The sequence below is a fragment of the Pollachius pollachius genome (assembly GCF_949987615.1).
Source record: "Pollachius pollachius genome assembly, chromosome: 12".
Lineage (NCBI taxonomy): Eukaryota > Metazoa > Chordata > Actinopteri > Gadiformes > Gadidae > Pollachius > Pollachius pollachius.
The window spans coordinates 19,185,152-19,201,992 of NC_136945.1; the positions used below are offsets into that span (position 1 = coordinate 19,185,152).

At 50.3% G+C, this 16,841-nt stretch overlaps 1 protein-coding gene across 2 annotated transcripts; it reads right to left on the reverse strand.

Moving 5' to 3' along the window:
• On the reverse strand, positions 1-15,996 carry LOC307084003 (transmembrane protein 198-like). Of its 2 annotated transcripts, none has more exons than XM_079748111.1 (5): positions 15,640-15,996; positions 3,762-4,021; positions 1,855-2,430; positions 1,256-1,333; positions 1-1,066 (listed from the first exon to the last, which is right to left on the reverse strand). In XM_079748111.1, exons 2-5 carry the CDS (start codon positions 3,913-3,915, stop codon positions 1,014-1,016), a joined length of 861 nt encoding a protein of 286 aa, XP_079604237.1. In that variant the 5' UTR covers positions 3,916-4,021; positions 15,640-15,996; the 3' UTR covers positions 1-1,013. The 2 variants fall into 2 exon arrangements, with proteins under 2 accessions (XP_079604237.1, XP_079604236.1); XM_079748110.1 differs by having other exon boundaries at positions 1,185-1,333.
• Between the last annotated feature and the right edge of the window lie 845 nt (positions 15,997-16,841).

Here is a 16,841-nt window from a genome sequence, read left to right on the forward strand (position 1 = left end):
CATGAATCTAACATGAAAAAGGACTCACTCCTGCTAGATAACTCACCCACACATACACACAAAATGTGATTATCACAATCTACAAATGAAGAGCAAAATGTTTTCTGAGGTTGTCGTGTTTCTTCCTTTTCCCTTATTGCGTACGGTATCGGGGTGTGAGATGACTGAACGTTCTGAGTCCGGGGGTTTGGGTTCAAACGTTGTTCTGCCCGCGCAGCAGCAGAACATTGAACACGGAAGACTTATAACGGCCCCTCCACTCAGACATTAAGAACTAGTAAAACACATCTACATTTACCTATTCATACTCACCTATTCCTCTCTCAATCTAGAAATATTTAAAAAGATAGAAACTCCCAGTAAGACAGGTTGTTCACAACTTCCAGTAAGACAGGATCAGAGAGACGGGCTGTCCACAACTTCCATTAAGACACGGCCAATGAGACAGGGTCAGTGAGACAGTCTGTCCACAACTTCCAATAAGACAGGGTCAGTGAGACAGGGTCAGGGAGACAGGGTCAGTGAGACAGGTTGTCCAGAGTGAATAACTTGAGGAATCGGTTCCATAACGTTCTTCATATCCTTCATAAAACATGTACCATCATTAGGTAAAGAAAGATGGGGGCTGGGTTAGTATCTACCTCTAATGTCATGTCCCCTGTAAGCCCCCCCGCTCATCCCTCTCCTTCAGTCTCTCTCTCCCTTCTCCCTAAGTGTCTCCCTCCCATCCCTCTCTCTTTCCTCCAGTGTCTCTCTTACTCTCTCCTCTAGTGTCTCCCTCCCTCTCTCCTTTAGTGGTTCTGAAGCGTATCAAACAGACTCTCTCTCCCCTCCCGCCCTGTGGTCCAGGTGATGGGGCGGGGCGGGGGTGTTGGCGATGGGGGGTAGGGTTGCAGTGGGGGGGGATCAGGACCCCTCAGACCCGGACCACGGGGGTGGTGGCAGTGAGGGGGGCGGTGGAGCCCGTGTCGTAGTCCATGTCGATCATGCTGTGGTTGGTGGCCCCCAGGCTGCTAAGGGATGTCCCGGTACCGCTTTGCCGGTCCCGCAGACTTTGCAGGTAGCTCTGAAAGGGGGGAGACAACAGGGAGACAAGGGGGGGGGGGGGGGGGGCAAGGGTTAGGGCCCGCGGGACAGGACGTCATCAATGTGCTCTGGGGTCTACGGCACCGACTGAGACTGACCGGCGCCAGCAGGTCCCCGGCGTAACGTTTGACCGGGGGGGCTTTGCGGCGGTACGTTCCTTCCTGCCCACCTGTCTGCTGCCGCTTCCTCGCCTCCTTCTCCCGGATCCTCATCAGCTGCACGCGCTTCTGCCGGCGGCTGATCACCACTAGGGGGCGGCAGAGAGAGGGAGGCACCGTGAGGAAGCGGCCATCACGTTCAATGACGCTCGCGTTGAACATCGACGACTACAGCAGGGCATAACGTTTTTATCTTTCTTACAGCGGTTCACACACACTGACGGCGGAGACTGCCGTTTAAGGCGACAGCCAGCCCGTCGGAAGCAGTAAGGTTTAAGTGTCTTGCTCAGAGACGCCTCGACACTCGAACTAGCCACCTCCCGGGTCCAAGTCAAAGCGCTCTAGCGAAGCCGACCCTTTAACGTCATTTCCTCTACTTAGATTTATTGTAGTTCTTTCGTTTTGATTCTTTTAACACACTGCAGTTCTGCTGCTGCGACTCCCGTTCCCGTTGCGGATAACAAAGTAATCTCGAGTTATCTTACATTTTCTAAATTAAATCCAATCTTCGAACATATGAACCGTCACAACCCAACAACGAACGTCACCGTCAAACCCCCCCCCCCACCCCCCCCAAACAGAGCCCGCCCCTCCCCGTTGGCCCTCTGACCTTCGGTGTGTGAGTACCCCGCGTCGGTCAGCTTCCACTGCACCAGCACGCCCATCAGGCTGAGCAGCGGCCACACGCCCAGCACCACCCAGCTGTACCAGCACAGCGGCGGGCCGGGCGCCAGCCGCAGCACGCCGTACGCGTGCAGCGTCAGCGTCAGCGTCTCCACAAAGTAGTCGGCGCACACCGTCATGACGGCGGCGCCGAACACCGCCGTGGACAGCACCGTCAGGGGCTTCTGCCACTGCAGCGTCAGCACCGAGAACAGCATGCCGGTGCCCAGCAGGGCGCCCAGGGGCACCCACACCGTGGCGGGCGTGTAGAACTGCTGCGCCGCCAGCAGGCCGGCCAGAGCCAGCAGCAGGCCGAGGAGCAGGCCGGTCATGAAGAGGCCCACGCTGCGCACCAACATGGTCACCAGGCCGCACAGCAGGCCTATGCCCAGGCCGATGCCCGCCGAGGCCTCCACGCTCAGCTGGGTGTCCAGCACCCGCTCCTTGTGGCACAGCAGGAAGATGATGACCGAGCCGAACATCAGGCCCGACAGGAACATCACCGCCTTGAAGCAGCGGTAGCCTGTGGGGGGGGGGGGGGGGGGGGGGGGGGGGGGGGGGGGGGGGGGGGGGGGGGGGGGAGAGGGGAGAGAGAGGAGGAGGGAGGAGGAGAGAGTGTTATGGCTTTGGCGAGGTGTGGGATGGGGGAGTCTTGAGAAGCTCTTCAGAGCATGAAGTGGTCAACTTACAAAGTCAACACAGCCTTGAGAGACCGTATGTCGTGTGTGTGCAGTTCACAATAATAAAACACCCAAATATCAGTCGAACCAAGGATCGTCTCGCTGTGTTAAAACCAACATTGTACACTTTGCAATGATATATGCATTACAATGCATCATGCTGAAACTCATGCAGGGGCAATTCATAATCTCTAAGCAAGGATGTCTGGGCTCAATGTAGGTTTTGCTCAAGTCAAACACACAGTTCATTGAACAGCTGTTGGGTTCAACCCAGGCTGCCTCCTTTAACAGAGATACCGGCCAACACTAGAACATGAGGCTGTGTCCTTTAACAGGGACACCAGCCAACACTAGACCATCAGTCCTTTAACAGAGACACTGGCCAACTCTAGACCATCAGTCCTTTAACAGACACTGGCCAACTCTAGACCATCCGTCCTTTAACAGAGACACTGGCCAACTCTAGACCATCAGTCCTTTAACAGAGACACTGGCCAACTCTAGACCATCAGTCCTTTAACAGAGACCCTGGCCAACTCTAGACCATCAGTCCTTTAACAGAGACACTGGCCAACACTAGACCATCAGTCCTTTAACAGAGACACTGGCCAACTCTAGACCATCAGTCCTTTAACAGAGACACTGGCCAACTCTAGACCATCAGTCCTTTAACAGAGACACTGGCCAACTCTAGACCATCAGTCCTTTAACAGAGACACTGGCCAACTCTAGACCATCAGTCCTTTAACAGAGACACTGGCCAACTCTAGACCATCAGTCCTTTAACAGAGACACTGGCCAACTCTAGACCATCAGTCCTTTAACAGAGACACTGGCCAACTCTAGACCATCAGTCCTTTAACAGAGACACTGGCCAACTCTAGACCATCAGTCCTTTAACAGAGACACTGGCCAACTCTAGACCATCAGTCCTTTAACAGAGACACTGGCCAACTCTAGACCATCAGTCCTTTAACAGAGACACCAGCCAACACTGAACCATCCGGCTCTAATGGCCGCCCTGTAACATAAGCTCACAGAGATGTTGTGTTTCAGAGAATGCTCAGAATGGGCAGATGCTCTTTATGGGGCCTCATGTCCCCCGGTTCGGCGCTACCCGGGCCCCCAGCCAGCGGGGTGTGTGTGTGTTTGGGGGGGGGGGGGGGGTCCTCACCGAAGAAGCAGTAGATGATCCCGAACAGGCAGCACATGGAGCAGATGACCGCCGGGATGACCTCGTAGTTCCTCTCCGGCTCCAGGCTGCAGATGTCCACCTCCGCCACGCCGGCCCCGGACCCCTCCAGACCGGGCCCCGTGGGGTCTGCCATGCTGGGGCGTGGATCAGGGACGGGGAGGGGGTGTTTTGGGGGGGAGGGGAGGATGCGGTTCCAACTGGCGATGAGGGCTTTATCTGAAATCCATCCGGATCGCCGGCTGTGGAGACAGAGCGCATTCGGGACGGACGTCAGACGGATGTTTTGGTTCATCAACGTTTTGACGACGCTTTGGATTAAGTTTGGCCGCAAAATAAACGAGGTTCCCTGGTTACTGCTTCTGTTAGGAATGCCGTTTTTCCCCTCCTTCTTTCACACGGTCTTCACAAAACAGGGCTAGGTGTTCCCAGACACAGAACCGCCCTGCAAGGGTCGGGGTTCCCGAGGCTGAGAGGGAGGTGTGAAAGCTGCATGTCAACTGGGACGTCTCCCTGGTTACACACACACACACACACACACACACACACACACACACACACACACACACACACACACACACACACACACACACACACACACACACACACACACACACACACACACACACACACACGGGGTATCCATGGGAGTATAGGCAAGTCCACATCTAATTGATCACAAGGTGGTTCTCATTTCTCCAACCCCTTCAGTCCAGTCCGACCCTCTGGTAGGTCATAGGTCATGACCCCACCTGGTAACCCCCCCAACCTGTGACACCAGGAGGCCGGGGGGGGGGGGGGGAGCGATGGCTTCTCCACGGTGGGTCTTCCTGATAACTGTTCAGTTTTCCGCCCGCAGCGGTTCAGCGGTTCAGCAGTTCAGCGGTTAAACGCGTCGGCTTCTTTGTGCTTCCTAACCGACACGCAGAACCCGTCCGACATGTCGGAAGAGGTTCAGAGAGGCCTCCCACAGACAGCCCCGGGGGGTTTGGGACTAGGCTGGGCTATACTACTACCTTAGACTACTACGCAGGACCACTATGCCGTACTAACTAATAGGCTGGACCACTAGGCCGGACCACTAGGCTAGACTACTACGATTGAGTACTACCCTGGACCATTACCCTAGACCACTACCCCTAGACCACTAGGCTGGAGTACTACCCTAGAGTACTACTCTGGAGTACTATGAGCTCCACGTCAGCTCTCGGCTCACTCCTACATGAGCTCACCAGAAGCCCGGCTCAGATTACAACCTCCTCCGCCCTGGTCCGGTCAACAACAGACTCTCCCCCCTTCTCCCCCTCTCCTCCTCACAGACCTCTGTGCGGGTCCTTCTCATGTATGGATGAACCCGTCCCCTGTGTCTCCCGAGAAGAGAAGAGAGAGGCTTCCAGAGCCGTGTGAGTGCCTGTCGCTCCACAACGTGTGGACACGTATCGCCGCCGGCCCGCCTTCACATGGAAAGAGTGAGGAGGCGCCGCCCTGCCTGCTCTGATAGTCTCCTTCCTCTGTCTGCTATCACTTCTTCTTCTGCTGCTGCAGAACATCGAAAGCAGACACTGAGACGGGTTCCCGGTAACCATTTCGCAATAAGGGGACATTGATAAACCATGGGTGCACATCAGTTAACGCGGTTAGAAGCGTTACCTAACAATTAACTAACAGTGAATTAAGAGTTAACTAATGGTCTATTTACCATTATCCAACATTAGCTTGTTAGTTTAGGGGTTAGGGGAGGGATTAGGGTGGGATTAGGGTTAACCTTAGCACTATTAAACACTGTAAACATGAACACCATTAGTAAACAACAAAACCATTAGTAAATGATTACTAGACTATTAGTTAACTGTTACACGTTATTTAACGATGATTACTGCATTAACTAATGCTAATGAATGTACCCTTATTGTGTGTTACCGTGGTTTCACAATCAAAAGGGCTTTCAATCCCTCCTCTATAGAGCCACTCATGGGGAAGGATTGTGAAATAAAGCCCTTGGGTCTACCCATAAACTTTACAGAACACTGGATTATTCTCATCTGGAGTCATTCTAATAACAGGTCTGAAAACCCAAAACGGCACAACATGTCAAAGCTGAAAGTGCACAAAGTACCCTTAGAGCAAAAAAGCATATTTTTACGTCCTAACTCCGACCAGAAAATCAGCGAGGCCGAGAGAAATGTTTACACAATCAGGCCTACGGTATAATCTTCACGTGAGACTCAGACCAGCAGAAGCGGAGGAGGAAGTGAGCGCTGTGGACAAAAACAGCCCGGCATAATGGAGGAGTACGCCGGCTAACTTTAGAGCTAAAGGCTTCCCTCCTCTCCCATCTGCCCTCTCTGCCCCCAGAGCCCGACCACAGCTCCGGCTCCAGGGAGGCCGCATGTTTGGGCCCTTCTGTCCGGGGGCCACCTGGCCGGGGCCCCCGGCTCAAACACCTGTGCTGCCGGCCAGCTGGCCTGAGGTCATTTGCAAAGCCGCCTGCGGCGAGATGGATGTCTTTTCACAGGGCGCAGTTCAGAGCCCAGTGCTCATCTCCCCTCTTTGTGGCAGTCAAATGACCCTTTGTTATTTAAATAATTTGTCGGGGCTCGTTTTCCTTTCTCCATGGAGGGAGTGGAGGACTCTAAGCGCTGGCTACTTGTTAATGGCTTTAGAGTTGTACTGCCGCCCAGCATTGAGCTACAGCCTTCTCCTTGTGCTGCTAAACCGGGACATTTGTTAATGCAGTATACATTCCCACTATGTACTGTTCCGTTCTAATTCACTATTCTGTCTGTTCTAGCGTGTTGCGGTGACTGGACTGGATGCCTGGACTCTCCTCATGGTCAACCGGCCAGCACCACATCACCATTTTAACATGATGTGCATGTATTTACCTGTATGTCAATAATGGCACCCATTGCACTCCTGACCATCCCTGGAAGAAGGGATCCCATGCTATGCGTTTCTTCTCAAGATTTCTTCCTTGCTAATTTCAAGGGAGTTTTTTCTTGCCCTTGTGGGGGCTTGGGTAAAGGGGGGTGTCATAAATATTTGACCTGTTAAGCCCTTTGAGACTGTAATGGTGATTAAGGGCTATACAAATAAAATTGAATTGAATTGAAATTGACGTTGTCACAAGGAGAGATGTAAACTAGTACGTTGTACTTCTACATGTGGCTACGGCTACTTCGGATCGTTTCGTTGGAGCGTCAGGGGAGCAGCAAATCAAAACCCTCTCCCCCATCTCCAAAACAGGATGGGAAGATCATGTTGCTAATCCTGCTCCATTGTTGATCTAGTTTACAGCACGGGTCCCACTGTAGGGTAGTCCGTGCAGCCCCGGTGAAGCAGCATTGTGATGAATAAACCCGTTCCAACACAGGGAACGAGTCCATCCTCTAGTGTTCACCACGGCTCACGACGTGTTGTGAGTCAACAGCTCAATCTTCCCTGTAGGATCCATTGTGATCCATTCGGTCGAATGAGATGTGTGCCGTCACCACAGGAGATGAGAAACCCTTTCCTGAGAAGAGACTCGGGGAAGCTCAGAGCCGATCGTTTCCAGGGCGCCGTGTGTGTGTGCACGCTTGATGTCGGCGGTCCTCGGCGAGTCACAGTGGTGTCCTCTGTCTGCGAGGACTGGGGGCCCGTGCCTGCCGAGGAGAATGGAGCCATTATGGGGCCCGAACAAAGACTCTGGGGCCCGTGGCCTGACCCCCCACCCTGGCACCCGGAGAGGGCCGCGCCGGAGGAGAGACGGGGCGCGCAGAGAGGGCCAGGGGCGCTGAAGGAGCCGACAGCCCCGTGGGGCAGCGGCCTGGGATGGACGCCGCGGCGCCTCCGGGCGTTCGTGGGGGACGGAGCCCGGAGCGCCGGGGAACAGAGACGTCTGAACCGCAGCGTCGCGGCGGCTCCCAGCCCGACTGCTTAAGAAGCGGACGTCGCCCCGGCAACGCACAACAATGCCGGCGGACAAAGTCCGGCGAAGGGCCTTTGTTCCGCGATACCAACGGCGGGTTCAGCAGAGGAGCGAGAAGGTTTGGGGGGCCCGGGTCCCCAACGACACGGTGGGTTTATCAAAGGCATTATCGTTGATCAAACGCATTGTCGTTGATTAAACACGCTATCGCTAATCAAACACATTATCGTTTGGCGAACGCATAAATGTTTATCAGACGTTTTATCGTTTATCAAATCTATTATTGGCTGTTATATGGCCGTTACATACTGGCGGGGGGTGGGGGGTTGAGAGCTGAACAAATCCGGTTCTCAGCTTTCAGGGAAAAGAACCGGCCTGCCGAGTTCCCCACATAGCTTGTTTAGGGGTGTGTGTGTGTGGACCAACACCAGCTGAACCAAGAAGCCTAAGACCTTGCAGATGTCTTGGCTGCATGCTGCCGGCATGTTGGGGGACAGCCGTTGGGGTCCACACACACACACACACACACACACACACACACACACACACACACACACACACACACACACACACACACACACACACACACACACACACACACACACACACACACACACACACACACACACACACACCTTCTAAAATCGTTTGCGTTCTCCCGTGGTGCTCAGCTGAACCTACAGAGGCTTCAGACCGGACTCGTCTGCTGTCACGCTTCAAACGGCGTAGCTGCTCGCCACTTCCTCTGCTGCGCCGCAGGGTAGCAGAGGAAGTGGAGCTCATCAGGACCGCGTGCTGCAGCGGGCACTTCCTGTCGGGCCGCGTCGCAAACGCAGCAGCGACCTGGTGGCTTCCTGGCTGTCCGACGACAATACTTACAATACTATATATATCACGCTCAGTGTTGTGTACTTACATATCATACTCAGTGTTGTGCACGTTCACCCCCCACAAGAGCTAGCTCAAAGATCAGTTCACACAGACTAAAGTGAACTCGTTCACGGTCATAGCTCACAATTACATTTTTTAACCAAGTTCACCATCACGGAAAATGAACAGTTACTTCCTTCTTTTTTTAAATTCTTTATCAGTAGAACCACCTCCTCCCCATTCACCCCAATCACTACCCAAACTCAATGAATCACTGTGTACTATTATAGAATCAAGATTACTTTAAAAGCCAAGATAAAACAATGCAAGAGTATGTTTTACCACTTAAACAATGGGTAATATTATGCAGAAAGTGCAAAACCAAACCAAGTCATTTACAAAATGTTTGTCTTGGATGGAGGAGCCTGTTGCCGTTGGCTCAAGGCCTTACCCTTCTTGTGAGGATCGTCATTAAGTATTTACACTAATATTTCGCAAAACCGGTCTGATTCGATACACCTTTTTTCATTTGTTGCCAATGACGTGCGAACTCGTAACCTCAGACCCGGAGGGCACCATTTGCATTTAAACCGTTCAAAGCTTGTTTGATCATAAACTTCTTTCAAGTATTCATATGACCTATTGGCTTCAGCGGTAGCTACGCTGTTGTTCGCTTTTTAAAGCCATGCTGGCAGCCGGTTACAGTGAATCATCAGGTGCAGGTAAACTGCGTGAGCGCTGTTCACTATCGGGAGAGCCTCGGAGAGTGAACGACGCTCACCTACACGTTGAGTGGCTGCCGACGTTCTGGTCACGTTCTGGTCACGTTCAGGTCACCGCCACACTTTTACCGCGTTCATGCACAGACACTGCTCTAATTACTACTTTTAAATCAAACCAAATAAAGGATATAACCTGTACAGAGGAAGCTTCTCAAGCTTCTGAACACAGACCCAATGCTCAGATCAGACCAACCTTCAGTTGAAAAGAGTCGCTCTCAAGTGAAGACATGCAAACAGGATCTTCATTAATGGCCCCCGACCAACTGCCGGTTTGATATTTGAATGCCCTCCATGATGCCCTCATTAGTGATGTAACAACAACATGGCAGAGTGTGCAGACTAAATAACAACGACCCACAGCCTGGGAACCCTGACCTCTCAGAACCCTGACCTGAAAGAACCCTTAACTGAGAGAACCCTGTCCTAAGAGAACACTGACCTGAGAGAACGCTGTCCTGAGAGAACGCTGTCCTGAGAGAATCCTGAACTGAGAGAACCCTGTCCTGAGAGAAGGCTGTCCTGAGAGAAGGCTGTCCTGAGAGAATCCTGCCCTAAGAGAACGCTGTCCTGAGAGAACGCTGTCCTGAGAGAATGCTGTCCTGAGAGAACGCTGTCCTGAGCCTCCATACCGGACTTTCCAGACGTACTTCCAGGTCCTGGGACCCCTTGTTTAGGGACGTGGGTCCCTAAACGAGGTGAACCTCTCTATCCGTAGCAGTCTTTCCGTTCATTGGGTATACCGTACTTGAACACACCATACACAGCAAATCACTCTTTTGATACTAGTCTGTATCAAAAGAGTGCTCATCATATTAAAATTAGCCAACTATTACTACTATACATCAGGTTTTGTAGCAATAGATATTTCAATTAAATATTACTCGCATTGTGTGCTAGTTTGGAATTGTTGCCGTGTGCATTGCATTCCTGGAAAATGTTAAAATACTGGGCAAGCACGAGGCATGATGCTTTTCCAGCAATCAGGGCAGCTCCAGAAACAGAGAGGGGTTATTTTACATGAATGCATTAGGCACCGTCAGTAAGACTTACGACACTTGGCATCTGATGAGAAAATTGCATTTCAGACAGAGGATAGGCCTCCTACCTTAGGCCTGTCGGTATAAATAGATGCAGACAGATTATAGGCTTTAAAAAAAGGTATCATACTGAATATTAACTTTTTCATGAAACTAATCAGAACTGAGCCAGTTTCTTCGTTCTCTGGTCTAAACTGTGGATTTGTGTTGTTTTGAAACCTCTACAGACACTTATGTAAAGTTGACTGCTGCGGGCCTAGTTTGTGTTCCCTCTCACAGATCCTTCAGACTTTAGAGGGTAATCTAAAGTCTGAGAGACTAGGTTTCTTTAAATGGAAGCGTCAAACAGATTTGTCAACACACAGACGGCTTTTAAAAATAATGTGAATGTCTGGTCTGAACCTGGTGGTTCTATATTCAGGGTTTGATGGTTCAAACCCTGAATATAGGTCACGCCAAATAAATGACCATATCAGGTGTCACTATAGGGTATGGATTTCCACTGCATCTGTCACGATAAGACTTGCAAGTCTCCAAATGACAAACGCATCGTAACACAACACCGGGAACGTAGCTCCTCTCATCACCTCGTGTTAAACCTTCCTTCACCTGAGGGGGAGGGGGGACGTCCGTCTGTCCCTGATCTGTCGGTCTGTCTGGGCCAGGACTCCAGCCATGTACAATTATATTTAGGTTAGTTAGTCGCTTTTATCCGAAGTGACTTACAATAAGTACATTTGTCAGTTGTTCATAGAACCAAGTGCCAAGCACTAACAATTGCTAGGTTAACCCATTCCCCGTATACAACAAAGATGGCATTGTGTAACACCTTATCCTAGCTAAATACTATTTTTAAGTGCCAGGATGTAGAACATACAATAAGTGTGCAAGAGGGGGTTTGGGGGCTGGCTATGCAGAGCCTAGGTGAACTCTGAACACGTGAGCCTTGAGTCTTATGTACATCTGCCTAGGGCTGGCAATTAATCGAATTTCAATCTCGATTTTGATTTTAGCGTCAAACGATCACGAATATCAAACGAATATAATCGAGTTTTCGATTATTATTATTATTATTTTTATTAAATGTTTTATAGAAAGTGCAGAACAGCTGGATACATATCTAAACATTCTTTTAGATTTGACCATTTTCTTTTTGATCATTTTGTGTATTTCTCGTGTGTAAGTAAGTTCTCAGTTCCAAAGTGTTTTTGGGAGAGACATGCTGAATAAATACATTATGTTTTCAAACTCAAAAATAATCGTTTGAATAATCGTGATTCCAATATTGACCAAAATAATCGGGATTATACATACCTACATCTGCCTTCTAACTATGAGCAAGAGCAACTCGTCTAAATTAGAGGACATTCAACATGGGGGCAACATATAAGGTAGAGTGGGTTGGCTGGTTGCTAGTTCGATCCCCGGCTCCTCCTAGCTGAGAGTGGCAAGGTGTCCCTGAGCAAGACAGATCTCCCTGACTGCTCCCGTCGAGCTGGCTGTCGCCTTGCGTGGCCGACACCGCCGTCGGTGTGTGAATGTGTGCATGAATGGGTGAACGTATAAATGCAGCCCATTTACCATGGCCGGTGAAGCTTTGGCTCACATTGAGGAAAGAACAGAGCGGAACAACAAAGGGCGGTAGGGGAAGGCGGTTTCGCAGTCTAAGAAACAAGGTAAACCAGGAGTCTACAGGTGGTCTGAAATACACGACGGGTCCGCCAACGAAAAATCTGAGGCTAACTATTGTTGAAGAGATATTTGTAATGTAGAAACAGACACACAAACGGAGACTTCAAGAAGCACAATTAGACAGAAATGGGAAAAATGGGTTCTTTACAGGACTCAAAATGAAGACATTGGATTGGATCAATAACTAAGAGATAATTACATCCTTAGGATGTAAAAATAAGAAGGCACTTCCCAGGCAGTTTGTTTTAGTTATTAGTTTTTCTTTTATTTCTCTTGCCAACTTCTATCAGTATGTATGGTATAAAGGTGCTGTAACTGTCATGTTAATGTGAAAAAACTCTCTATAAAGATCTAAGTGATTTTTCTTTTTAAGAACTGCACAACGTCAGATTCACACCCACCAGACTCATTATGGATCGGAACCAAAATAAGCTGTCGGGTGAAACTGAAAATTCAGTAAACTCACGGCGACAGAAAAAGCCCAGAGCCGTTCGGTATTAGCAGTCGCCTCATAATCCCCTCGATCCATGATTAGAGAGCTGATGGGGAACAATAGGGGCCATTCAGCACAGAGCCGTTGGGCGATGCTCACAGAAAAAAGGCAGAAAATTACAGTCAGTTAAAGACCAGCGGCACAATGAGTCTGTTTCAAGAGGGTCACATGCCTCATTCTGCATGCTGGGACGGACACACAGGGAATCACTGGGAAACACACACACACACACACACACACACACACACACACACACACACACACACACACACACACACAGACACACAGGGCTGTGGGTCTCCATTGCGGTGCTCATCAGTATTCAGAACGCTGGTTGAGGCGCAGTAAGTAAACTGAAGCTGTTTGGGGGGGCAGGGTGAGCTGTGTGTGTGTATGTGTGTGTGTGTGTGGGGGCAGGGTGAGCTGTGTGTGTGTGTGTGTATGGGGGGGGCAGGGTGAGACGCAGGGTGAGCTGTGTGTGTGTGTGTGTATGGGGGGGGCAGGGTGAGACGGAGGGTGAGCTGTGTGTGTGTGTGTGTGGCGGGGGCATGGTGAGGCGCAGGGTGAGCTGTGTGTTGGGGGGGGGGGGGGGGGGGAATGGGGTTCAGCTCTGCTGGGGCGTCCTAAAGACCCCCCTGTCCCGACGGCCTTCGGGTGAATCAGGACGAGGACACCGCAGTAGGGTTCCAGAGTGCAGGAAGGCGAAGAAGTGACCCCCTATTATTTATGGCCACTCTTGTAGGGCTGGACCCCCGCCCCCCCCCCCCCCCCATCATATTTATTATTCATTGTTGTTGTTTATGTTTTTAATGTTGTTTTATGTCCTCATGTATAACTGTTGGGATGTACTGCAAGTAAAGATTCCGTGCAAACGGACAATAAAGTATTATCTTATCTTATCTTACCGGGCCGAGTGACAAAACCGGCTAGCTGAGATACGTGAGCGAATGCAAATGTCATCAACTGTGATGAATTCTCTGCTCACCCCATTCGTCAGTCGCGGAAGTGCCGAGGGTCGCGTTGGTGTCGGGGCAAGTCGGATCAAAGAAGGGACCAACATCTTGACCAAAGACATGAAGTGAAACGGGGGGGAAGGGGGTGGTCTTCAAGCTCCAGTGGGCCGTGCTGTATCGCGGGGCTCCGGTAATAGATCCCCCCATGTAGGCTATTGAATGATACTCCTAGCATCAGCCCGGAGCCGTTCCATCTGTGACTAATGAGGCTTCCATACTGTAGCAGACCAACCACCCCGCCACCTTATGTTCTTCATCATCCAAGACATTCTCAACAACAGCCTTCTCCTTCCTAAACAAACTGAACCAAACTCCTCCTCAACGATGACCAGTTTTGTCTTCCCCCCTTGTTTGTCTAATTGCCAACCCCCCAGTGTGTTCCCTACATGGTCCACATCCTGGAGAGCAGGAGCAGCCGGTGACCTCTGACCTCTGACGTGTAGCAATGTGCCCAGCTGGAACAGGTCGGATCGTCTTACGCCTCGATTCCATCGAACTCTGAAGAGGAATGACACCTTCTCTGGGTAGGAGGAGAAGGGGGGGATGTCTGGAGCGACTTACTCATCACCGTTTGAATCTCGTTGCCTTGGAAGAGTTCTCGTAAACATAGAGACACGACTACACTTTTTGGATTATACAGCGCCACACAAAAACTGTAACTCTCCCTAACAACAAACTGATAGGAGGGGAAAAAACAAGCTTTGAAACGGTGCGGAGAATAAGCCCTCATGCATGTATACCACGCTTTTCTATCCAGTGGCCACTCAAAGCGCGTTACAATATTGCCTCACATTCAGCCATTCATGCACACATTCACACACCCGAGTCAACCATGCAAGGCGACAGCCAGCTCTTCAGGAGCAGTGAGGGTGAGGTGCCTTGCTCAGGGACACCTCGACACCCGGGACACCAGGGCCGGGGATCGAACTAGAAACCTTGCAGTTACCATACACCCACTCGACCTCCTGAGCCACATGCCGCCCCTACTGTTCATGTTCATCGGACCAGAAAGATTAAAAAACGTCTGCATTTGACACATTTGATTTAACAACATTAAATTGATGTTACGGCACTTTAATGAAACTTCTTTGGAAGTGGCACACACACACGCGTCACGATGTCAATCAGATCCACTCATGCGTAGGGGTATACTTGTGTGTACACGCACGTTCACTGAAGAATGCCGCCATCACACACATGGATCAATGTCAAAAAGGTGAGCCAACAGCTCCTCCACATCTCACTTCCGTCCCCTCTCCCCCCGGCCAGAGCAGGGCTGGGTTTCCTGGGCTGTTTCCCAGGGACAGCACATCTGGCTCCAGCTAGCAGAATAGCGTTTAGCTCCAGTGGATGGGGGGGGGGGGGAGCAGAGTAACTACAGACTAGGACTCCAAGCCTATCATCACAACGGCCTGAACACAGAAATAGACCGTCTCTCCCACTCTGGAGGACAGCGGAGATCAGAGAAAGGATTTGGGGGTTTACTTCACAGTGAGATACTGCAGAAGTAAAACACAGGATAAGAAATGCATAGGAAATAGTTAGTTAATGAGCCACATATGACCATCGACCACCACACATATTGTCTTCCTATGTAAACTGTTAACTAGACTTTACGCATGAGGGGAATCCTTGCATGCTGCCAAGTCAGTAATCACTAGATTAACGCATTGTGAGGGGTCTGGTGGGAACCAACACGGTTCAGTGCATAAAGGAGTTGTTGATTTCAAACAGGGAGAGATGAGCCGCATTGTTTTCTCAATGAGAAAACTATGACATCACGCCACGCCGTGTGTAATAGACTTTCACCAACAGAGTTATCATGTTATTCTCTCGACTTTGGGTGGGACCGTACAATCAATTATAAATATATCCACGTCAGTGAATAAAGAGTATTGCTGCATGACTTAAATGGAAAACAGTCGATTCGTCGTCATTGTCGCCACAAGGACTAGAAATCCCTAAAGTTTCTAGAGGGGGAAAAAAGTGTCCTCGTTTTCTTGGGGACAGTCTGAAAACCACCACTACGAAAAACTTGTGGGGCATGAATCATTTTAACTCACCCGTGAGCCAAGGGTCGGGTCGGCGGCGTCCTACTGCAGAACGCACCGGGGTTCAGAGACACAAGAGCGGCGGTGGGCTTCAGCCGGACGAGCTCTCCTCTGTGAACTCGGGGGGCGCCGACCGCTCATCTGACACGGTCCAAACCTCTAATCCAGAGTATTGATCCAGATCCCTCCAGCGCACGGCCCGTCTCTCCTCGCTGCAGGGCTGAGCTCGGTTCTAAACTCTTCCTCAAAGCCGAGGAGCTCGAACCGACGATCACGTTGTCAACAAGTACAGGCTCCGCGACCTGAACCGGTCGGGACTACCAGGCTAGACTGACGCGTCCCTTCCTTCATGAGGTAGAACTGCGGGAGGCTGTGGTTTCGGCTATTGGATCAGCTATGGGAGGCGTCTCAACTTTTCTCTTCTCTCCCCGTCCCATCCGGAGGGGCCCCTCCTCCAGATGTCTGTGTCTCCACGTTAAGACACCACACTGCTTAGGTCATCAATGATGTGTTCGACTAAGATCAAATAAAGTTGTATTTTTACTTTAAATAAAGTTGCATTTTTTACGATAAGTCCCCGAGTAGCGCCTTCCCAAGAATGATGAAATGGACGTTGTTTCTGTAGAATTGATATTATTTACATTAATAAACAAATATTTCACATCTTTAAATTATCTTGTTCTTTCCTGAATGATAATATGTGATGAATTGTAACTTTGTGAATTGTAATTGTGTTTTTTTAAATTTTTAAACTTCAAACCAATCAAATGTATCAAAGTGACATCATTGTTGTTGTTGTTGTTCAACGCGTCTTCACAACGCTGATTGAGATGAAGAGGGCCTCCACTCAAATGATACTTCACTACAAATCCATCCCTAAAACTCAATCCCATTCATCTGGCGACGGCTCGAGGTCGATTATACCCATGAGTTAAAGACACACAGACTGATGTAACATGATCTACTGCCAACGCCGTGCATTGTCAACGGACGTTTGAGGGAACCACATAACGTGTTGCGACGTCCTCCGGGTTCGAGACTCCTATTGTTTTCTTCATAATAAACTTCCGTCTCTTAGAATAGCTCACATCCCCAGGCGTGACACTTTGGATTCACACATCTCTATTCTACTCTCTGCTTGACCAAACGCTGTGACCGGAAGTCAATAACATGGTTCAGATGTGAAGATCCCCCCTGAACATGAAGTCACAAAC